A 24,469-nucleotide genomic window follows, 5' to 3' on the forward strand; every position below is an offset into this window, starting at 1 on the left:
AATTTTTTTCTTCCAACATTCTTTATGCGTCTCCGTAACTGCTTTCTACTCCAACTAAATCATAGGAAATCACACCCAATTGTTTTAACGCATGGCTTCTAAATAGTTCCTCTGAAACTGTAACGGCTGTTGGTAAATAAATTACAACTTGAGCTTCGCATTCAATAAGGCCTTTATAGCCACGGCCTCTTACTCAAAGCAGTGTGGTGCAAAGGATGTGCAATTTAGTGTTTTTGTTTTCCTCTGGTGGCCACTGACATATTTAGTCAGCATGAGATTTTGCAACCATTCAGCCTCTGGCAAAGGGGACACACATTCTTTGCTTTCACTGCCCCTTACACTTACACACATCCACCTTAATAAACAACAACAACAACGACAAAGTGCAAATATCTTCAAACAATCACTTTCATTTTGTAGTTTGGATGCTGAAAAAAAAAGAAAGGCAAGAGAGTTGCGATATTACTATCTATCTACTTGGACCGATATTAAGCTAATAGATAAGCCGAACGATAACTTCCCCTCAGAGTTTAGACTGGTGAAACATAGGCGGCTCCTTCAGCAGAGTAGCTCCTCCTGTACTGTACACTAACTACGAAACACAAGCTGCCCAAAGACTCGCTTACTTCACATTAAATCTGTTTATATTAGATCCTCTCACTGCGGCTCTAGAAGGATTCTAGAGGGCGCTAAAGTAGATTTTTTTTTGTGACATCTTAACAGTACATTAATATACAAATTTATATCTTCATATATTTATACACATATATTTATATACCTTAAATATGTTTTCACTATTACAGAGAGGAAAGTGAGTACGTACGCTTTGTGTGGAGTCAATGTTCCAAACAGTGGTCACAATGAGAGAACACTACGACATAGATAGGAAATGACAAGGGAACTGACCATTAACCAGCGCTGGCCTAGTGCAAGATCTGTCCCACAATCCTCCACTATCTGGGAATTAGGGAGTGTGCAGTACTAAACAAAGCAAATACAAACAAACAAATAAACAAACCAAAAACAAACAAAAAATGCCAAGCGAGAAAATATCACAACCACACCATGAACAGGTAAACAAACACAGCTATAAAATATTTAGTTTTTTCTTCTTCTTCGTCTTCTTCTTCTTCTTCGTCTTAAAAATACAGTAACTTGTACAAAGTTTCAACGTTCAATGACGAACCATCCACTGCTACACTACCAGTGAGATGACCAGGGGAGTATTCCAAGTACGAGGTTTAGTGACAAGGGTTAGTTAACACAGAGTAGGTGGTAAACCTCCTAATAGAAGAGCTGTATAGCTTCATTCTCCTAACAAAACAATACCATACCCTTGTTGTAGGAGGTTTACCACTTACTCTGAGTTAAGTTACCCAGGTTTATCACTAAACGTACTTGGAATACCCCCTTGAGCTGCACTCTCATGCAGACACTCGCACAGACAAACGCACACACACACACACACACACACACACACACACACACACACTCAGATACAAACACAAACGCCTTAAATAGTCAGGGGGTTGGGCTTGGGGTGGCAGAGGGTTATGGGCAAGTGTTTCTACAGCAACCCGTCCAGGTTCTTCTCGGCTGTCTCCTTGTCTGCCGTGGGCTCCGGAGGACTATACTGGGTACAGTATTCCTGCAGAATCGTTACGACGTCATGGTGACCAAAGTGCACAGCTTCGTCCATGGGCGTGTTGCCCCACCTGTGGATTGGAGGGAAGGCGAGACAGGTGATCAGGCCAAGCCAATACTACATCTACGTACAGTGCATAACATGACTGTTTTTATCTAAAGGTAGACCATCTGTTACTGTTCGTATGTAAGAGTTATACTGCTGCATATGCATGCATACTGTATGGCTGTTTTTATCTAAAGCTTTATCTAGATCTTTTACATTAGGTTACCCGTTCAGCTGTGCCTTGGATTGTCAAGTCAAGTCAAGTCAAGTTTATTTATATAGCGCATTTCATACACAGAGGTCATTCAATGTGCTTTACATAAACAAAAGCAAGCAGGATTGTATTTGGGCAAATCCCTCAATAGGTGGACCCAGAGCGTCAGAGAAAACAAAGTGGTGACACTCCCATAAGAGACCGTGGAAAAGGCCAGTTTCCAGATTATGAGTTTTGGAACTGAAAATCACTCGGTCAATAGTCAATGATTCAATTGATAACGCCATCCGACATCCAGAACTACATCCCACCCTCCTGCGATATTGCCATTCAGCAAAGTTTTTTTGGAACTTTTGATTGCGTGGCGGCGACATCAAAGAGTGTCGCAACTCTTTCTTTCTATGACTCTGGGTGGACCCTATGGATTTTACCTCTTTACAGTTTGAAGGCAATTTTGACTCAAAGTTGACTAGATGTTTTGCTTGCCCACAAAGGATGAATTGCCATTTTTCCCATGTCAAGCGTGGGCCAGGTATTTCAGTGTAAGGGTTACTTTGAATGTTAGGGTTAGCTTAGAGTAATGTTAGATTTGAGCGTTAGGATTAGCTTTGAGTATTAGGGTTACTTTTTTCATACAATTATGTCTGACATAACAATAAAGTCTATTCTACTCTTTGAGTGTTAGGGTTATATTTGAGTGTTAGGGTTACTTTGAGTGTTACTTTGAATCTAAGAGTTAGCTTTCAGTGTTAAGGCTATATTTGAGTTTAAGGTTAGTTTATGGGTTAGCCTTCAGTATATGGGTTAGCTTTGAGGATTAGGGTTAGCTTTGAGTGTAAGGGTTAGCGTTGAGTGTAAGTGTTAGGTCTAAGTTTCAGGGTTAGCTTTGAGTGAAGAAACTGACTTTGAGTGTTAGCTCTGAGTTCTAGGGTTTGAATGTTAGGGTTAATTTGAGTATAAGGGTTACATTTGAGTATTAGTGTATCTTTGAGTGTTAGGGTTAGCTAAGAGTGTTAGGGTTGGCTGAGTGTGACGGGAGATGGCGTTGGTCATCTCATCTCACATGGACTACACTGAATCAGACTGATTAGTGGCTACCTGGCAATCCGGAGCAGATAGCTACTTTACTGACGCTGCCATGCAGAACAGTGAAACACTGCAGTCATAATATTTCCGCTTATCTCTAAATACATAGTCACACACAGATATACACAGGGACAGTACAGATATCATACAGAGTCATCATACTTCATACATAGAATAATACTTTTAGTGTCAAAGTGAACCACTAGTGAGAAACGCAGAACATTAAACCACATATTGGAATATTGGAGATAATGCTTTATTCCACTTTCCCTATAAGGGTTACATTTGAGGGTTAGGGTTGGCTTTGAGTGTTACGGTTGGCTTGGAGTGTTAGTGTTAGCTTTGACTGTTACGATTAGCTTTGAGTGTTAGGGCTAGGTTTGAGTGTTAGGGTTAGGTTTGAATGTTAGGGTCAGGTTTGAATGTTAAGATTAGCTTTGAGTGTAAGTGTTAGGTTTTGAGTGTAAGTGTTAGCTTTGAGTGTAAGTGTTAGCTTTGAGTGTAAGTGTTAGCTTTGTGGAGTCTCACCTGTCTTTGGGCACAGGATTCACTTTGCAGGCCTCGAGCAAAAACCTGACCACTTCAGCATGTCCTGTGATTAAAACACACACACACACACACACACACACACACACACACACACAAGCACAAGACAGTGGAAATCAATAATGGATTACAGCAGGGGTCCCCAACATTTTATGTACCATGGACCGGTTTGATTCCTATTTTTTTTTTCACGGACCGGCGGGGGGGTTCGGGGGTTCCATGTTCCATATGTGTTGTGCATGCATTACTTGAAAAGAACTAGCTCCAGTTATGTATGAACAGTGAAGGTAACGATCTCTTAAACATGTGAAAAACGTGAACTTGAAGAAGTGAAAATTGAACAATATGAACTATGAATATTGAACAACTTGAAGCTACATCTGTGTGGGAACAAAACATGGGAACTAAACGTGCATTACGAATATATATATATATATTTCCCTGCAACAAGAAGGTTCCATCTGGGGGAGATGGAAGACAGTGACCCTCAATGTGTTTGAAATGTCCAGTCGATTGCGCAATTTGGTCTTAGTTGCAGTCATTGCCGAAAACCCGGCCTCGCATAGATACGTGGTGGGAAACGTTTTCAGCGATTTTACGGCTATCTCGGGATATTCTGCTTTGGTCTTGATCCAAAAACCCGCCAGAGAGGTTTCCTTATACACACTCTTAAGACCGCCGTCATTTGCAATTTCGATCAACTGCTCTTCCTCCTGCGCTGACAAGTTAGGACTATTCGGGATATTGACAAATGTTTTGCGGACCCACTCACTGGTTTGCCGTGGATCTTTGGAGGATGGGAAGTAACGAAAGTAACAAGGTGATCGCACACCAGCTGCGAGAGAAAGGGCCCTGCCTCAGTCTCTCCCAAAACCCCCACTACTGTTTGGAACATATCAAATACACCCCGGTCCACTCGTCGTCCCCACAAATCAAGCGAAGTTTGTGAAGCAAAATAAAGGATTCACACTATTTTTTATAATGCAACATTTCTGGACTGTATAGATACTAGGACTATGATTCCAACAGAATGGATGACTTATCACTGCTGCAAAATCAAGCTCTTACATGTCCTTGAAATCATTTACAAATTAATTACAAATTAATTGAGGTCACGGATAGAGTACAGGTGAACAATGAACTATTTTAGATTAGTAAAATTAGTCAGATTAGTTCATTTCTTTTCAAAAGGTCGACATTTCTGTATTATAACCTCTTTATTCTAATATTTTGAGATATTCATTTTTGGTTTTCATGACCTGTAAGCCGTAATCATCAAGATTACACCAAAAAATGGCTTGAAATATTTCACTTTATATCTAATGAATCTAGAATATATGAAAGATCCACTTTTTGAACTAAATTAGGGGGGTGGGGGTTACTCTATTTTGAGACCCACCTGTATATTATGATCTGATAAAATAAAGGTAAATCAGAAAAGGGTCAGTACCTTCAGCTGCAGCTACATGAAGTGCGGTCCTGGAATCATAGTCTCTCTGCTCCATGTCCATGGATGAGAGCGCAAACCTGAGATAGAGAGGGGGGGGGGGGGGGGGAGACAGATAGACAGAGAAATCGATAGAAAGAAGAGAGAGACAGAGGGAAAGGGAACAGATAGACAGAGAAAAAAATAGAAAGAGAGAAAGAGACAGAGAGAAGAAGAAACCAAATGAGAGGAGTGCCTTTTATCCAAACACTCAAACCCTCATTAAAACCCACTGCTGAGGACTCTAGGCACAATCCACCGCCATAACGTCCTTTACAGCATTCTTTACAACACCTCTTGTATTTACACAACCCACCCTTTACACAACCCACCCTTTACAAAACCCACCCTTGACAACATTAGAGGTCAGAGGCCTCATGCTTTTAAACTATGGAGAAAACATATTGTAAAATATCTGTATTTGAATGTCATATAGTAATTTTTTGTATGGCAAATTTAATAATAATAAAAAAAAAAAATGTAAGTATATTTTGGACTTTGGGCTAACACTAACGTGTCGTGAGATTAAAAAAACATACTGTAATCTGCATTTGAATATGTCATATATTCATCGTTTTTACAGTGAATTTAATAAAATGAAAGGTTTTTAAAATAAAATTTGGGCTTTGGGCTAACCATACGATGTGGCGTTCTATAACACTACGGTGTGTGGTATAGTGTTATAAGGTAAACGCTCTAACACGAAGCTGTGTGGCTCCGCTAGCTGTGCACGAGTAAACAGACACTATGAAACAAGGCCTGGCTCACCTCCTCAGAGCAGACACATCCCCGGTGTAGGCGGCAAAGAGTAGGTTGATGACGGACTTCACCTGCGAGAGAACAGAGGCAACAGTTTATGCTACGTACAAGCCCATAAACATGGTTGACAGAGGTGGGGTCTGATTACTGAGGGGGAAGAACAGACAATGGAAGGGCACTGGCCTCCTGTGTCGTCGTACTGCACCTGGAAGAAAGGTGTTATCAAAGGCATTAGCTTCTAGGCAACATAACATGCCATGACAGAAGACTGGCGGGAAGCATTGCTGGTCAGATGTAAGTCAGGAAGCTGACATGGTCACATAAATCACACACAACCAACAGCACTGCTGCTGACTCAAAACAGACAGAAAAAAAAAAATGGTTAGAGGGATTATATGGAAAAACAGATTTTTTTCTTGTTACTTAGAAATCTCATGCAAAGCAATCACATTCCACAACACCTGCATATCAACTACTACTAACATATGCATTTTTATTTAAATTATGTTATAATTAAATGAAAATATGATTATATAAAATATAATGCTGATTTAAAAACCTACATACAGTATACACCATAGTAATCATGCACATGTGCACTCCGGTGTAGAGGAAATAAGAAAAGCACACTACTCGTACCACCAGGAGGGAAAGTGGAGTTAGACAGAGTTTATTACCAGAACATAACTAATTACGAGACATGATCAAAACAAAAACAAAGAAACAAACAAACAAACATGATTTTCACAAGATGAATCCGTAATCCATGGTTACACACTCCTGATGCTGTGTTGACAGAAAAACTGCAGGAATGAAATTCAGTGAAGCTGACGAAGGCTAATTTCACATTTCTACATTGCCCTTTTGATGACAAAAAATACAATAAACATGTTTCAAACTAATGTTGGATAATGAACAACGCAGTCAACAACACTTTTACTTAGAGTAGTTTTCTTATTCAATCAATCATTCATTCATTCCCTGCCTTTCAGCCAATGTTTCAAATAATTTCCCAACTTTAACATTTAACATCATCCATAATAATTTAGATATATTTCACTGAACAGGACTTCAGCCAGTTCAGAAATACAGTCAATTATTATTCATAATTCACAAATTAAAAACATCGACAAAAAAAACAACAACAAACAAACAAGCAAACAAACAAACATGAACTGCTACCTGGGCATCCGTCTCCACCCAAGCACACACCTTGCTACTAACAATTCTCTACTTTGGCAAAGCACTCTCTTTCACTATTTGAAGTTCCTTTCCATGATTTCGAAAGACCCAACAGGCAATGATCTTGAAATAACATTAAGTTACATTACAAATTCAGAACAAAGTGACAATGTGAATAAAAAAGAAGGAGTATTGGTACGGGTGCTGCTACAGTCACTGATTAACCTAAAGCTCTGGACTGCTGTTGATAACAATGTACACTGAGACATATAGATACATAAAGCGCAGGTTTGTAGGCTCACTGGTAAGGTTCTTGGCACCGCCTTTGGTGTTCGTGCCACTTGCCTCGTCTCAGCTGCAGGGAGAACTGAAGCTTCAAGTATGGAGGAATCAGTACTATATTCTCTCTTCTAAACCGATTTGGTACACTTGTCGTGAGCCTAGCAGAACACTCATCATAGATATATATACTGTATATTATATTATATATATATATGGCTCATTATATTTCACATACAGTACAGCGTTAAGACATTCTGTGTTGTGCTACTGATGGCAATATTGTGATGTTTCACTAAAACAACAAAAGTGTGGATCCTATGCAATTTTTTCATGAGATTCACCACTTCTGCCTTCTGTGAGTTACTCTAGCCAGGGAGAAGTGAAACAGGCTGAATCTAAATCTAGTTATATCCAGTATTTCTAACAAGCCTTCAAGCAAGGGAAGCTTCTGTGCCTGAAGCTCTGTCGATAAGTAACATTAAAAGCTGTTATGTATCAGCACTTATCTTCAAATCTTAAACAGCCTGGCATCAGCCACAGTATGCGAGAACTTCTAGTCCTGATTGTAATCAGTTTCCTGGGTGTGATTTCAAATGAAAATACCCTTTTATTAAAGTCATTTATATCAGCACCAGCTCAATTAAAATTCCCTGGTGATGACTAACAGGAAGCAGTAAACTCAACAGTCATCAGATGCTGGTAAGGCCTCAAGGTACAGATCGTGTCCACACCTCTCTGATCTCACTCACACACACACACACGCACAATAACTCCTCAATTGACCGATCCCAAGGCCCAAGCATGCTATCTGTGGTGCTAGCATGATGACCAAGAGATGAGGCTTCTCCCTTTTGTCTGTTGATTTGTGACCTCTCTCTTACCTCTAGTCTAAGCTTAAAGGAGAATTCCGGTGTGATATTGACCTAAAGTGTGTTGAAACATGATACCGAGTGTGAACGTATGTCTCATAGCTCACCTCGGCTTGTCCCCTGCACTGAGAAATCTGGCGCTAGTTAGCCAATGCTACCAACAGTGTTTCGTTGCGGTGCCTCGGGCATCGGCCTAGCCATGCAAATAAATCACTGTTTTACACCATTTACGAGGCTCAAAGTAGCTCCATACTTCATTGGTAGACTTCCGAGGGCCTTGACATTTAAAACGAGACATTGAGAACTTTGAAAAAGCACTGGTAGTTTATTTACAAGACAATTTATACACACAGTACCTTAAGGAATTTTACCGTTCAACGCCATCTTGAATTTAGTCACGATAAGTCGAGCGACGAGTACGAACGAACAGGTATGATAAGGGATCAGATTCCAAAAATAATTCTGTGGAATTGCATGGATTCCAGTTGCTGCTACTGGAAGCAACTGAATCCATGCATTTCCACTGAATTATTTTCAAGCCGAGGTGAGCTATGAGACATACGTTCATGTTTTAACACAGTTTAGGTCAAAATCACACCGGAATTCTTTAATATAACCATCCACAGCACAATGAATGGTTTCTGGGCAAAATATGTCCCTTTGTCTCCCAATAGCTGGCCATCCAGTGCCATGTAATATCACTTGGACATTAACAGAGATTAGCAAACTATGCTAGCTAGAAGGCTGAAGGCGGCCGCTTGTCCGACCTTTTGCGTTTGATGGGCAGGCTGGGGATCGGTCAGTTACTCCTCTATTTGTCTTTGTAAATAAATACTGTTAACAGATACACAGACATGAGCACAGTGAGGGCCTCTGAGGCACCATTGAGTTCAGGGAGAGTGCCACTGAGTGCCACTTTTCTACTCCTCTCCACTAGATGGCACTCCTAGTGTCACACATTGAGTGTTGGGGGGGGGGGGGGGGGTAATCCATAATCCATCCTCACTTCTCTCCACTAGATGGTGCTCCGCTCCAGGGGGAGAGGGATGGGAGGGATTGAGATGGGAGAGGGGAGGAACGTCAGCTAAGCCACCTTCATTTCTCTCCTCTAGATGGCGCTCCTGGTGTTGCGCGCGGGTGGCGTTGACTTGAGTCGAGGGGGGAAGAGGGAGAAGGAGGGGTCGAAAGGGGAAGGGGAGGGAGGTCCGCTACGCCTCATCTCCTCTAGATGGCGCTTCTGGTCTCGCGTGCGGGTGCCTGTGCGCCGCTGGCACCCGATGTGGCAACGCCGCTGCTGGCGGCCTCGTCCATGCGGAACACGACGGTGCTGGAGCGGGGGCACTCGGCCTCGTGCGGAGACACCCTCCGCCACACGGACTCTTTCAGAGCCAGCTCCTGCTGCAGGCTCTCGTAATCCATGGGTGTGAAGATCGGCTGCTGGGGGGAGGAGGGGAGGGGTTGAGTGCGTTGGGCAGCGAAGAGGGGGGGGAGGACACGTTAGTCTGGATCTACTGACACTAAAAGCGTGTATGCTCATGTGTGTGTCAAAGCGAAACCAAGCAAAACAAAACAAATTAACAAAGAGAGAGATAAAAGAAAGAAAGAAAGAAAGAAAGAAAGAATGAAAGAAAGAAAGAAATACAGACAGCCGGACAGAAGACCTGCAAAAGTAATGCACTTTGTAGACCTGCAAAAGTAATGCACTTGAGGTGGTCTCTGGCAGCGTATGTGATAATGTGAGGCACAGAGTGGGTTGGGAGAGGGTTACCGGTGGAGAGAGATCAGCTGTAGTGAGAGCTTATGTCAAAGTGTCATGTGTGTTAAAGGCACTGGGGTGAGCGGGAAGCAAGAGACATAGCAGTTTAATGTAAAAAGATTAATGCTGCAATAATATAAGCCTCCAGAAGGGGGCATTAACGTCCAAACTAGACATGCAAAGCTTGACATTGCTGACCAAAGGAAAACCATCCTGAGCTGGGAGCTCACACATTGAACATGCTCGAGTCCTTCATCTCTTGGTTGTCATGGCAGCACGTCAACATAAAAAAAAAAAATCACACCTTGCGCTGGGCATAGCAGTCATTTGGTTGGCACGAACAGGACATTCAGAGCGGGCACAGGGAAGATGAGTTAAAAGGACAGAGGCGCCCGAGATGTGCAAAACCAAAACCAAAACTCACTCTCTGGTCGCCGCCCTCCCGGCGTGGGTCCAGCTTCTTGGCGAAGTGCCTCAGGTTGTCGTAATTGTGGAAGTTGCAGAGATGCACCAGGTCCTGGGGACGCACAAGGACCAACCACAGATTCAGAGAGGAGGCGCTCAGGATGATGTGTGTGTGTGTGTGTGTGTGTGTGTGTGTGTTTCTGCAGTCTGTCTGCCAGTTCCACCATTCCTATATTCTTCATCTAATCATAGCTCTCTCCAAGGATGCTTCCACATAAGCAGAAGCAACAGCAGCAAACTAGTGAGAGAATACCCTACTGAATATCTTATAAACAGATCTCAGGATTTGTCCTCATATGCTTTAAGTTGATCAGAGAACTCTGACGGCATATTTAGATTAAACAGCTTTAAACTGATACTTCTGAGGGAATAAACTGCTGAGGGTTTAATATGGGAAGAGAGAGAGGAGAGCTCAGAAAATATACTGGTGCAAATCTCATCTCACACTTTATGGTTTCACTTACCCCCCCCCCCCCCTCATAAATCAACAGCCTAGCAAAGCCTCTATATTTCTACTGTGCTTTCTGCCCACTCCTGAAATGTGGCAAAAAGTACACTTTAAATCACAGAGGAGAGAAGGCCGCTGGCCACCCCCCTGCTGTCGCTTCTGAAGCGTATTTCTCTTTAATGGCCCTCACCTGATACATCGCCTGGAGCTTGCTTAAGGGATCTATTTCAATTTGTTTGGGTTTGCCATGCGTACAGTGCAAAAGGCATTACAACATTATATTATATTTAAGATGGTTTTGTTGGTGTTAAAACTAATTACATTTTTTACATTTTTTTCTTGAATGGTTGTGGCTTTATTAACCAACATTCTCTGCTGCTGCAACTCCTCCAGCAGCCACTAGGTGTCACATGCGCAGAGCTATCAGCAGCAAACTACTGCTGCTGAGTGAGTCGTGACTGTGACTGACGGTGCCCGTACCGTGCAGAACTGGATGCCGCGTACGCTGTTGCCAAGCTTGTCCAGAGGTGGAGACCAGCACATGATGCCCATGACGTTGGGTACCACCAACAGGATGCCCCCAGCCACTCCAGATTTAGCTGGCAAGCCCACCTGAAATAGACCGACAGGGGAGACGTGTGTGAGGAGAGCAATACGTAAGGGATAATGGACGACACGGTGGTCTGTTCACAGAAGTTATTGCACGGTCGAGGTTGTAAAACGGCCCCGACGCGAAGCGGAGGGCCGTTTAAACCTCGTAGTGCATTAACTTCTGTGAACAGACCACCGTGGAGTCCATTATCCCGCTTATTCCACTGTTGCCACTTGCGTTGTGTTCATTTCCTGTTACAATTTAAACGTTTTAATAGCTAAAACTGTCTTGTTTGTAGAACTAATTTCTTCCGACACATATCAACTAATTTCCCAACTCACAGGATAAACTGCCGTTACTAGTTCTAAATGGATGGTTGCTACGGCCAAAGGCCAGTCGTTAGTTCTATCTCTCCCGTTGTCAAGCGGGCGTATCCCAAGATTCTGATGAACTTTAGCTTTGAAACATCGCTTTTACTTAGCCTGCTGTCATCCATCTAGCTAAAAGCCACCTCCGTCATATGCTACAATGTTGCAATGTTCTGAACGTCTGCATTTTACAGCTCGGATGCAACGTGACAGTTCATTTAAACTTCACAACGAGTTCGGCGAATTAATATACAAGTGTGATACGGCCAAAAAAATGGATCTACTTCATAGGTGTGCAGATAACATACGGTTAATGGTCGTTCTAAATTACGTAGGACAATGGGAAATTCAACAAAGCAGTGGAATAATATTACATATTACCACAAGGTGGCGTGCAACACCATTGTCTTTGAATTACGTATACACAGCATAAACATATAATTGTTTGTCTGTTATCTCTGTGTCTTGTTATGTTGCTCTAATGTAATGTCTTCATTGCATGCAGTGTGATGCCCAAGATGAGCGTCCCTCCTTGGAGACAATAACGTTCATCTGATCTGATCTCAACACAGTGTTAAGACTGGAACTGAGTCGGTGCCCACATGAGAGGGGTGTTCTACGCTTCTGAGTTCTGACATTCCATTACAACTCTTCACATCAGTGCCGACTATTACAATTCAGTTCTGTCCATGGTTCATTGAATGCTTGTCAGTAAGAACTTGGGCGCCAGTGTGTGTGGGGCAAGTGACAGTTCCTCTTGGAATGTTTACTCATGTCAGCCAGAGTGTGCAATGGGGGTTACGACCGGAGGAGAGCAAACATGTGCTACATTCTAAAAATGTAGCATGAGGGTGTGCAGACACTATTAAATGGAGGAAGAAAAGGGGGCTTCAGTTGAAACCAAGTCCATATACTAATGAAGTTGTGTGACAATAAAACTACTTGAACTTGAACTAATGAAGCTGTGGTGAGTTATATGGTGTGTGTGTGTGTGTGTGTGTGTGTGTGTGATACTCACGTGGAAAGCGAATTGCCCAGAGAAGTCGTACATGCCGCAAGAGTGCATGAGACTCAATGTGTTCCGCACAGCTTCAGGGTTTAGCACACGCTCTCCTGTGATTGGACAGAAGCCACCATTGGCCAGCGTGGCAGCCATAACGCTGGCGCTCTCACATGTCACCTCAATCGAGCACAGCTGAGAACAGCAAAACACACACACACATTATGATTAAGATACACACACACAAATGAATGATGCAGAACTATTTCATCAAACACCTCAACACACCACATCGATCGAACACAGCTGACTGGCAAAAACACACACATACACACATGATTTAGAGACCACACACACACGTGTGTCATGTTAATCTGTTTCATCACAACCTTAACACACACACACACACACACACACACACACACACACACACACACACACACACACACACACACACACACACACACACACACACACAAAGACTTCTAGTGAAATTAGCCCACTGCAGTGGAGCACCCACTTCAAGGCCATGTGTCACTCAAGCAGTGCTTGCCATAGAATAATAACTGTGCCTATTGTGGCTAGTGGCTAACGGGCTGGGCTAGCATGCAGTAGCCTGAAAGGCTGTGGGTTCAATTCCCGGCCTCTACCGTTGCCCTTGAGCAAGACATGTAACCCTGAGCTGCTACTGTATGTAAGTCGCTTTAGATAAAAAGCATCTGCTAAATGAATATGAGAGCAGCCTGAGTTACCCGGACTCACCTGGAAGTAAAAGTCCAGGATGGCGGTCATGTCCGTCCCCTCTGGGAAACACTACAGCAGAGAGAAAATAGTCAGGAACCACTCAACAGTGAGCTGCAGCTCGGTACGGAGAAAGATGCTGAAGGCCAAAAGATATATAGAGAAGAAGAGAGGAGCAGGGAGGAGGAGAGGAGAAGAAAGAAGGATAGACAGATGTAGGTGAGAGAGAACAGAAAGGAGGAGAAGAAAGAGAGAGATGAGATGAAGGCTGTCAGAGCCAGAGAGTGCAGGTGTCTTCACCTTTTTCTCTTTCAAGTAATAGCCGATGGCAAAGTTCCTGTCACCAGACAATCGCTCCGACTGGAACCTGTAGAGGTCGAAAGAAAGAAAGAAGTTGTCAGAATAAAAAAAAATGGGATTTCACTTGGTGTGAGGGCTCATCTCAGACTAGCCATCCTGAAATCTGAGGATGTACACAAACGTCCTGGCATAAAACACCTGGCATAAACACACATACACACATTTGCTGAAAAAAGCTTTATCAGGAGAGCACTTACGTGGCATTACTGAAGCCTACATATTCATTTCCTGCCAGCTTATTCATGAAGTTCATGACCTGCGGAAGAACCCCCATGACTATTAAACTCAACCTCCGTCACAAGCGTTCATCAATCGACTGATATTACTTATGTGAGTACACTTACATAATCAAACTTCTCTGCGTTGCTTGCTCCTGACTGGAAAACAAAAAAGAGAGAGGAGAAGTATGGATTAAAGTTTCACACACATACTCACACAGACACCATATAAACACAGTATATCTTACAGCGTACGTCTAACATTACTACAAATGTGTACCACTATCGCTAGAAATCAATTTAGCCGTACCATTAGCCAGAACACAAAAACAAGATCATAAATCCTGAACAAGAAGACGTTAATAACACCGAGCAGTGATATGATTAATATTTCATTAGACAGACATCACTAATTAAATTCTATGACTCAATCATTTGCTTCAGGCGGTCTGTATAAAATAGACTGTAGTTAGTTTGGGGGGTGTATGGTGAAAGGAAGTCCACAGACTCAAAATACAGGGGTTTAAAATGAAACTGTTTAAACGTAGGACAGAAAATGGCAGTGTGCGTGAGCAGGTTCCAATGTATCCAATTATAAAACGTGTGTATTATTCATGAATTCATAAATCTTTTCTACATTAAAGAGCTCACATCTGCAAAATAAGTAAGGCAGAGATGATCGTAAACTATGGTGAAACAGGAGCTATGGTGTGAAGCAAATACAATGAGTATGTTTGTGAATGCGTTTGGAAGTTAAGCCAACCGTCTCCTTTCAGAAGACTGTTTTATTTAAGTACACCAATGTTTTTCCTAGCACAATCACTAGTGCCACTGCAGCAAGCATGAGGCACAGGATGCAGGTACTATACGCAAGGCAATTAATCAAAATAGTATACTAGCATGAAAAAGTAGTATCCTCCTTACTACTAACAGTAGCCATAAACTACTGTATGCTCTGTAACTGAATATTCTACCATGCAGTTGCATTCTATGACAGAATGCGATATATGTATATATATAGTTTTAAAATACAGTTATGTTTAGCTTTTACAGTCTGGCCAATTACATGTCTTTCCTAGTGCAGAATACTAGAGGGCAGTATTGCACTAAACTGATAAGATCAGTAAGCTCACACGAGAGAGCTATTTTACACACCATAGTGAAGAAATCTCATTAGACATGTAGGTTTATTGGGAGTGGTTGATAATGTGAAAGTTGTTGGGTTGACTGGGGATTAAAATACAGGATATAGGCTAGTGCTAGTTTTTCAGTTATACAATGCTAATATACTTAGGGTGATAGCACACACTTCAGTGATAAAGTGTGTCTCTTAGAAAAGATGCACCCTACATAGGATGCACAACTTCAGATCTAAGGAAACAGGGCTAAGAGTGTGTGTGTGTTATTAGGAAACAATATGAATGATTAGTGTGCAAAAACAAAAAAGCAGATTTTCTTGACTACTACAGATTTTTAGACTAAAGTGTATCCTCTAGTCACCTATGATCCACTATTTTTCAATCTTTTTTTAATGCAGTCAATCTTTTTTCAATGCAGGGGAAAAAACAATTGAAAGGAAAAAAATTACCAACGTCATTGACCTGTTGCAGAGGTCAAAATTTCCCACAGATCCTAATGCTGCAAAAATATATTCACAACACATAAAACCACAGAGGAAGAACCTTGACAGAAAAGCACATTTTATACAATTTTCCAAGGTTAAGCCTGAGGTCCACAGTCCACACACACATACCCCATGCAGGCCTTGTGAAGACACATCTACCACTACTCTACTGCAACAGACCAATCAGCCATCACACAGCCAGATGTGGGCCAGGGGACAGGAAGGGGAGGGTTATAGGCCCAGCCCAACCATGCAAGAGTGCCACCTGGTGGTTAGGAGTATATGTGGGTATGAGGAGAAATATGGTGCTATGCAGGCTATGCAAAATTTTGATTTCCTGTCGACGTTTAAGTCTTAACTGCATTTAATCACTGACTTAGAGCAGACAGATACATTATTAAGGCATTGTATTATTTAAGAGAGTTCATATTCTGTAAAATTCTGGCCTTTCCTGGTACTGCTCTAGGAGGGGAAGTGGAGGAGTGAGATTTGGTGGCGTGGCAAAACATTATTACGAACGTAACACGGCAAACTGCACAGCCGTTTAATCCGGCGCCTGCACCGTGCCCCGCTCAACCGGGAGTGGCGAGGGGAGAGAGAGAGAGCGAGCCCAGCATTACACTGCTCCCTGTGATGGCAAGAGTGCGAATGAAGGGAGAGACAAAAGATGGAGAGATAGAGAGAAAAAGAAAGAGAGGTTGCAGGCACACTGCACTTTCACTTGATGCTGAATGCACAACACTGCCTGGCCACAGTAAGGGGACCTGGTGTGCGTGGAACTGGGAACTTCCTCATCATTCCGGGAACTCTTACAGGACTCTGCTGCTCCCGGAGAGTTACGACCTGAACCAAAACTGGGAGACAGAGAACTTGGAATTCTAATTCTCTCCAGCTTTGATCTACGTGCTTTATCAAATTTCACAGAATAATGATGCCATCTTTGACATATAAGATAACAACTTTCTTGTAATTGTTTATTATTATTATTATTACTTTGTTTTGTTTTTGGTGGATAAACCCAGTTTGGTAAACTGCTATTTTAAGATAATAATGTCCAGATATTGTGGCCAAGCAGTAATCACTGGATACCATTTTGTTTTCCATCATATGCTATAAATCATAACTAGACAACTAATAAATGGATGTTTAACATTTTTATAGATTTCACGAGAGATTAATGTCTAGTCTGTTAGAAACAGAGGAACAGATGAAACGCAATGCCCAACGGTACGTCTCACTGAGTTGAAGAGAGAATGCTGTTATTTGTTGTGAGGATATTAATATAGGCTACATCAACAGTTAACCAAGACAACGTACGTGTCCTCGTTTGGCTACGACTTCATCTGAGCACCTGTGAGAGTTGGGATGATTTTCTGCAAGCAAAGACTGGTACTCAAAAACTCATTCAACACTTTTACAGTCCCAAAGATGCAATGTCAGGCCCTCTGTGTGTTTGTGTAAAGCCAGGACATGACCAAACACACTAGGACAGCTAAGACAGAAGTAGAACATCTCTGTCAGTCATGAATGTCACACCTGAATGTGAAGCGGAATATGACCTGGTGGTGTGGTCTACACTAGAAGAACTAGAGCAGTTCAGATCTGAATCAAAATTGGCTTTGCCAGCCCCGGAACTTATAGAGAGGGATTGAAAACATGCAGGTAAAGGTGGCACCAGCAGTGCCACATAATAATTCAGTTGACTTCAGAGGCCAGGTCTACGCACTACGCAGACTCTTGACTTCAAAACGGCAGGTCTACGCAGAGTGACAGTAGATTGAAAAGTCTGTGTTGTTTCACGAATCAGGAATTATATGTTATGAATCATCAACTCCCATGGCTAACGCTACCTGCTGGCATCTACGATGGCGTACTTCCGCCCCAGGGCTCATGCAGACTAGCGGGCACAGATTCCTGTGCCCCCCCCCCCCCCTACCCACCCACTCACCCGCCTCTGCCCCTCATGGGCACCACTCAGCCAATCAGCAGGGGGGCGATGTCGACCTGCCGCAACCTAGTGCCCACGCTAAAATAAATCCCTCTCTCCTGATGATTATTCATAACCTTAATCGCCAGGCCAGCAAGCCCCTAATCTGAGCTAAAGTAAACCCCCCTACACACACACTTCCACCCACCCACCCACCCACACACACACACACACTACACCCGCAAACCCCTGAATGAATTAAACATCCCTTCTCATTGTAATGCTGAAATCACAGAAGGTGGACCGGAAGGTTGAGGGCAGGAATTAATACGGACTGGAGGTCACAACGACGCTCATGTTACACCGGGCATGATGCATGTATGTCCCTTATCTGCACTACAACATCACCTTACAGTGTTCAGCTGTTTATACACAGGAAAAGAGGAAGAGGAAATGACTTACCTTGATGAGAGAGGTGCAGACAATAGCTCCAGCATTAACCATAGGATTGTGGGGTTTATCTGTTAGGAAGAAAAAAGAAAGAAAGAAAATATAATTTCCTGTAGCAGTATTACCGGTAGATTACATTAGATTAGATCAGATTCAACTTTATTGTCATTGTGCAGAGTACAAGTACAGAGACAACAAAATGAAGTTTTGTCGGGGGGTTGGGGCAAGAAGGGGTGGAGGGAGACAGTGACTCAGTGAAAATAGCAACAAAAAAAATAATTTTGTAAAGCTGCACTTAATATCTATACTTGGCCAATATTTCTGGAATCAATATGAGACATCACTCTTGGCTTGTGTGGATTTACTATACTGCACTCTGTACTGGGATGCACTGTACAGTATGGAGTCTAGCGCTCAGATAAGAGCTAGCACACACCACCGAGGTTACGTCACACGCAACGACCTCTAATCTGCTTAAGGGGAGAACATGACCCACCAAAATGATAAAAAAAACAACGACACAAACACTCACACACTCTCTCTCTCTCTCTCTCTCTCACACACACACACACACACTCACACACACACGTACACAAGCGCACACACACACGGCACAGAACTAACTCAATGGAAAACAAAAATGTGTGTACCACTGGGATGTGTGAGTCCAGCAGCTCCTGCCCAGAGTGCACAGGAATGCAGGGCAGCTCTAGAAAAGCTTTAGCCAAAAGTCAACACACACACACACACACACACCTCCTCAGCCACTGTCCAGGACAGGCAGCCGGAAATTCTGCTGATTGAGAGCTCTATCAGAGTCCTGAGGCACGGCCGATCATCCAGAGGGGAGAACGGATGCAGACATAGCAAGTGGACTAGTCTGGAGTAGCTATTGGACTAGTCTGGACTATGTGTGTGCATGTACATCTGTGTGTGTTTGTGTGTGTGTTATGAGTGTGTGTGTGTAGTATCTACGTCTGCGCGTGTGTGTGTGTGTGTGTTTGAGTGCGTGTGTGTCTACGTCTGCGTGTGTGTGTGTGTATGCTTTTGTTAGTGTGTGTGTGGGCACTCACCTTCCTCGTTGAGGAAGAGCTTGTTGAAGCGCAGGCCGCTGGGCTCCTTGCCGATGAAGCGGTGCACGTAGTCGGTGCCGTGGTCATGCACAGCGATGGCGTACTTCAGAGGCTTCACGCACGACTGCAGACAGAACGGGACCTTGGTGTCGCCCGTCGTAAATCTGAGAGAGACGATGTGAAAAATCAAACATTGTTACACACACACATACACTGGGTGTCTGACAGGACAAGAGCCGGGAGCCAAATTATCGATCAGACATTCTTACACACACATACACCCTGGCACAGACAGACACACACACTGTGAAAAAGAGAGGTTCAATATTAACGATCAGAGATTCTTACACACACTCACATACACACACTCTCACACACACACATGCACACACACATGCAGAGTAAATATCTTCTGACCTTCTGAGACAGGGCTACATTGAAGGATTAGTCTTTGATAACACACATTCTGATGATAGACTCCTACAGACATGCTGACATTAATAATAATAATAATAATAATAATAATAATAATAATAATAATAATAATAATAATAATAAGCTTTATTTGTATTATAGCACCTTTCATACACAGAATGGAGCTCAAAATGCTTACTTTGGGCACAATTAAAAGATTAGCACTGGAAGATCTAAGGTTTCTTTGTGGTTAGAATAGAATAGAATAGAATAGAATAGAATATATACTTTATTGTCATGCCTGCATGAAAATGATCTTACCACGGTTGACGGTGCTATGCCATTAAGAGCTTTGTAAGTAATTAACAGCATTAAATCAATTAAATAGGAAACAGGGAGCCAGTGCAGTTCAGCTAACACAGGGGTGATGCGCTCTCTCTTGGTTATAGTTAAAGTCTAGCAGCAGAGTTCTGTATGAGTTCTAATTATTTCTTTATTTTGCTTTTTTGGAAGATCAGTAAAAAATGTTGACCACACACACCCACTCAGCTTTTATCTATGATCAGGGTTCCCACACCTTGGTTAAGATAAAATTCAAGGACCTTTCAAGGACTTTCCAGGCCCAATATCCTCAAATTCAAGGACCTAATGTGTCGATAAATTTCAAGCGCGGGCATGATTAAATAATTTTACCTCAACAGACTAAGGATACCTTGTCGCAGTTTTCTTTCATTTTTGGTCATATGACAGATGGTAGGCCTTCTTCTATTTTTCATGTTTGTGTTTTGCATAAAACTGAGCTGAAATAAACTTTTTGACCAGCTGCTTCTGACAGAGCCCAGAGCCAGGCTAAAATCTAGAGGGGAACAAGCTTTTGCCGTTGCAGCTCCAAAACTATGGAACAATCTGCCCCTTCACATCAGACAGGCCCCTTCACTGTCTCTTTTTAAGTCCCATCTTAAAACTCACCTCTTTTCTCTACCCCAGGTAGTGTGTTGATGTATGTAGATGTGTTATGTGGGCAGTATATTTTATTTATTCTATTTTATTTATTGGATTTGAGTGGTTTTTAATCTCTTTTTACTTTTATTTTAGTTTTTATCTCTTTTTACTTTTATGTTTTTATGTCTTTACTTTTATTTTTTACATTTATTTTAGTTAGTTTTTATCTCTTTTAATTTTAATACTTTATCCTATTATTGTGCTTCTGTGGTGTCTTGTGTGTTTCTTATCTTGCTGTACAGCACTTTGGGAACCTTGTGTTTGTTTAAACTGTGCTTTATAAATAAAGCGGATTGGATTGGATATTTGGGCAACAAGCACTACACGTGGGAAACACGCAGAAATCAAGCTGGCCGTGTAGTTCTAACCAACGTAAATCAGGCATGAGCATAGGATATTGACAGAAGTGGTGGCGAAATAATGGAAATAATGTTAATAAGCGGACGGAATTGTATGGAATTTTTTCCTCAAAAAGAAACTTTCAAGGATTTCAAGAACCCGTGGGAACCCTGTATGATATACACACTGAAGTGGAACACACACACACACACACACACACACACACACATTCAGTTTGTATCGGCAGGACACATCCATTTGCTTTCAGGGTAACCTTTACGTCAGGCTATCCAAGGCTACAAAACCCCAGTTGTGCAGCCGGCCATCTCACCTCTGACCATCCACGGTGCATATGGCCACCCCCCACAGGTCTGGACTGAACTTGGCTAGCTGAGGGATGTAGTCAGCCACCTGCAGAGGAACACACACAGAAAAGATCACTACACACACCCAAATACACACATTCACAGACACTGATACACACATACACACACACACACACACACACACACGAGGTCACTACACACACCAAAATACACACACACACTCTGATACGCACACTCAGTCATACACTCCAACATACAGTAACATTCACATTTCAACACACACTCAACAGCTTGCTCTGCACTAGACAGTATAGTTTTAAGACTATCCCAATAGGTGGAGGTGGATGCTCAGGTGGAGCAGTACAGTATATGTTTTGCCTTAAGGATGAAACCTAATAGGTCGTTCTCAGGAGCCAATCACTAGTGATGGGCAAATGAAGCTTTGGTGAACCACTAAACCACAGCAGTGTGAAGCTAGCAACACTAATGAAAAAATCCAATATGGCTTCCACATGTAGATTTTTCAACATAAAAGTCCTTACCCAAACCAGTATATGTAACCAAAAATATTGGTTTGCTAAGGACTTTTATGTTGAAAAATCTATGTGTGGCGGCCATCTTTTTGCTTTTCAGCTAGTGTCGCTAGGTTCACACTGCTGTGGTTCAGTGGTTCAGTGGTATCAAAATGACTATCAGGCAAAACCAGAAGCAAATCACAGCACAAAGCACAGAAAAGTTGTGAACAGAGAACTTCCCTGTCAATAGGAACCTGCAAAACTTGGCAAAGCTCAACAGGGCGGGTCTGTCTATGCGAATCATCCACCAACAGGATCCATGGCCCCTTTTAAGGGGAGAAAAAGACGACTGGGACTCACCTTGCCCCCGGACCGCATTTTGGCACCCTCGTAAATTTCGTCGATGTGGGAGGTGAAGGACTGGAAATCTGGGATGACAAACTTCTTTCGGAACGCCTGAGTGAGCAGCACAATGTTGCTCTGGACACATCTGACCACAGAGGACAGAGAGACAGAGAGAGAGAGAGAGAGGGAGGATGAGAGAGAGAGAAAAAGAGAGAAAGAGGGGAAATTAGTCTCCCTTGTAGACATGTCAGACTCTACCTGGAGAGACATGATATGGAGTTTTACTCCTTGAAGTGCTGGACTTGCTGACCTATTGTAGTAGTCTCAGGAAGAGCAAAACAGACATGCCACTTACATAAATAATAAACAAATATCAATACACATCATGAGATCTACAGTCTGAAGTGCTGAACTTGCTGACCTATTGTAGTAGTCTCAGGAAGAGACAAACAGACACACTGAGAAAGAGAAAGAATTTGAAACAATGCTTATGACAGCTTGAATTATTAATCCTCAACTTATTCTGCATGTACAAACAATAATATGGGGTGTCGTGGTGCAGCGTTGCATTCATGTTAGCATCTCCAGCACTTTATACCCAGTCGGCACCGGGGACTAAATCCTGAACATTGCAAGTCATTTTAGGTCGCGTTGGATGAAAACGTCTGCTAAATAGCTCACTGTTACCTTAAACAAGGTCAATGGCAGAAACAGGAATAAAGAACAACTTTGACTACAGTGAAACATCCTTGCAGAATCAGTGTAGTTTGTGCTTTATTCGAGAGCTCGTTTATTCTCAGTGTTAAAAATAGTGAATGTGTTTACTCTTGGTCGGTGTTAAAGATAGCCTACATGTTTACTCGCCGTGACAGCAGCTCGCACTGCCCTCGGTAGAAGCTCCGGAAAACACACAGGCACTAAATGGGCTGCTGTCTCCTGCCTCATTAACCTGCCAACTGACTCCCACACTGCTGCTAACTCACAGGGAGAGAGTGTGTGTGTGTGTGTGTGTGTGTGTGTGTGTGTGCGTGTGTTGGGGGATATAAATCTCACTCCGGCCATTAGAATGGAGCACACGAGAGCGTGCACACACACACACAATCTAATAGGACTATTATTCTAATAGGACTATTCACACACACACACACACACACAGGCTATTATCTCTGATGTCTCTGATGCGCCGTTGCTGCAACAAGTCTGCCTATTAATTAAAACTGTCTCTTTTCAATGGAAACGCTCCCAACACGCTGCGTGTCGCGTGAAAAATGGCCGCAGGTCCTATTTCTAGCATGCCGCACCTGAAACGTGTGCATTTACGCACGCAGTGTACATGCTCGAACCTGTGAACGTTGGTGGCAAAATGAAAACGGACAGGTAACGCAGCTGAAACACAGTCGCCACGCTTTGCGGTCTGAATAGGCCCTTAGAGATGGGCAGGGATTGGTTGGTTCCCTGAGCACGTGTGGTCCAGACGCGGATGGCAGCTCCCTTAATTTGAGTGGTTAAGCGCAGGAAGCTTTATGGGTTAATGTACGAGTGACCATACTGGCGCTACATATATGCATAAACAGCCTTTTTATATCACACATCAGCTGTCATGTTGTCTATACGGCAAAGGGTTGAAGGACTCTCGAAGCTGCTTGTGTAAGATGTTTTATCTATGGGATATTATTATTATTATTGTGTGTGTGTGTGTGTGTGTGTGTGTGTGTGTGTGTGTGTGTGTGTGTGTGTGTGTGTGATAAACTAACTTGGTGCAGTTATGCTGTTGGTTATAATTTGATTTACTGAATCCTACTGATGATGCTGAGTTGAGCGATGATTCATACTGCCTTGCTATGAAGGTTAATGTATGTGCAGTCACGTTCGCTCCCTTTGTGACGTACACTTGAGCGATTCGTACCGCTCATGTGTACTCATCTCCTGTCTCAGCGTTAGTAACCTCCAGTCTCCCCACCCCAAACCCACCCCACCCTTCCTCGTCCTGAAAAGAGGGGGAGGCAGTTGGCCCCCTGCCAGGCGCCACTGATGCCCGCTGGAGAGAAGCTGTAGCTGGGCAGGAGTGGGGGCAGGAGTATAGCTGCAGGAGGGGTGCTGCACCCTGGCAGCGTGACTGGGGATTTGGAGCTGTTTTCCAAGCTGTCGCTGACAAGGGTAACGTGGGACATCACAATGTGTGTATGTGTGTGTAAGAGTGTGTGTGTGTGTGTGTGTGTGACAGAGACAGAGAAGGTTACAATTCAGATTGCGCATCTGTGTCAGTGTCTAAATGTCAGCACACACACACACACACACACACACACACACACACACACACTTGAACCTGCGTGGATCCACATTTAGCTGTCCTACTCTCGTTAGAGCCTCATTCTGAGCGTTTAGCATAATG

At 42.9% G+C, this 24,469-nt stretch overlaps 1 protein-coding gene across 8 annotated transcripts in view; it reads right to left on the minus strand.

Moving 5' to 3' along the window:
• Window positions 1-10: 10 nt before the first annotated feature.
• Window positions 11-24,469, minus strand: part of glsa (glutaminase a) — a 41,569-nt gene continuing 17,110 nt past the window's right edge. For 6 of the 8 annotated variants that reach the window (XM_042081244.1, XM_042081242.1, XM_042081246.1 and 3 more), the window contains 15 exons: window positions 22,093-22,222; window positions 21,223-21,302; window positions 19,137-19,300; window positions 18,076-18,134; window positions 14,189-14,221; window positions 14,042-14,100; window positions 13,785-13,851; window positions 13,506-13,556; window positions 12,762-12,938; window positions 11,264-11,395; window positions 10,295-10,387; window positions 5,791-5,852; window positions 4,987-5,063; window positions 3,519-3,582; window positions 11-1,715 (listed from right to left, as the gene is read on the minus strand). In XM_042081244.1, the coding sequence (XP_041937178.1) occupies window positions 1,568-1,715; window positions 3,519-3,582; window positions 4,987-5,063; window positions 5,791-5,852; window positions 10,295-10,387; window positions 11,264-11,395; window positions 12,762-12,938; window positions 13,506-13,556; window positions 13,785-13,851; window positions 14,042-14,100; window positions 14,189-14,221; window positions 18,076-18,134; window positions 19,137-19,300; window positions 21,223-21,302; window positions 22,093-22,222 (1,396 nt within the window). In that variant the 3' untranslated portion in view covers window positions 11-1,567. Of the gene's footprint in view, window positions 1,716-3,518; window positions 3,583-4,986; window positions 5,064-5,790; window positions 5,853-10,294; window positions 10,388-11,263; window positions 11,396-12,761; window positions 12,939-13,505; window positions 13,557-13,784; window positions 13,852-14,041; window positions 14,101-14,188; window positions 14,222-15,650; window positions 17,592-18,075; window positions 18,135-19,136; window positions 19,301-21,222; window positions 21,303-22,092; window positions 22,223-24,469 lie in introns of those variants that run through there. The other 2 variants (XM_042081250.1, XM_042081249.1) reach the window with 2 other exon arrangements.

The sequence above is a fragment of the Alosa sapidissima genome, chromosome 23, assembly GCF_018492685.1.
Source record: "Alosa sapidissima isolate fAloSap1 chromosome 23, fAloSap1.pri, whole genome shotgun sequence".
NCBI classification, from domain to species: domain Eukaryota; kingdom Metazoa; phylum Chordata; class Actinopteri; order Clupeiformes; family Clupeidae; genus Alosa; species Alosa sapidissima.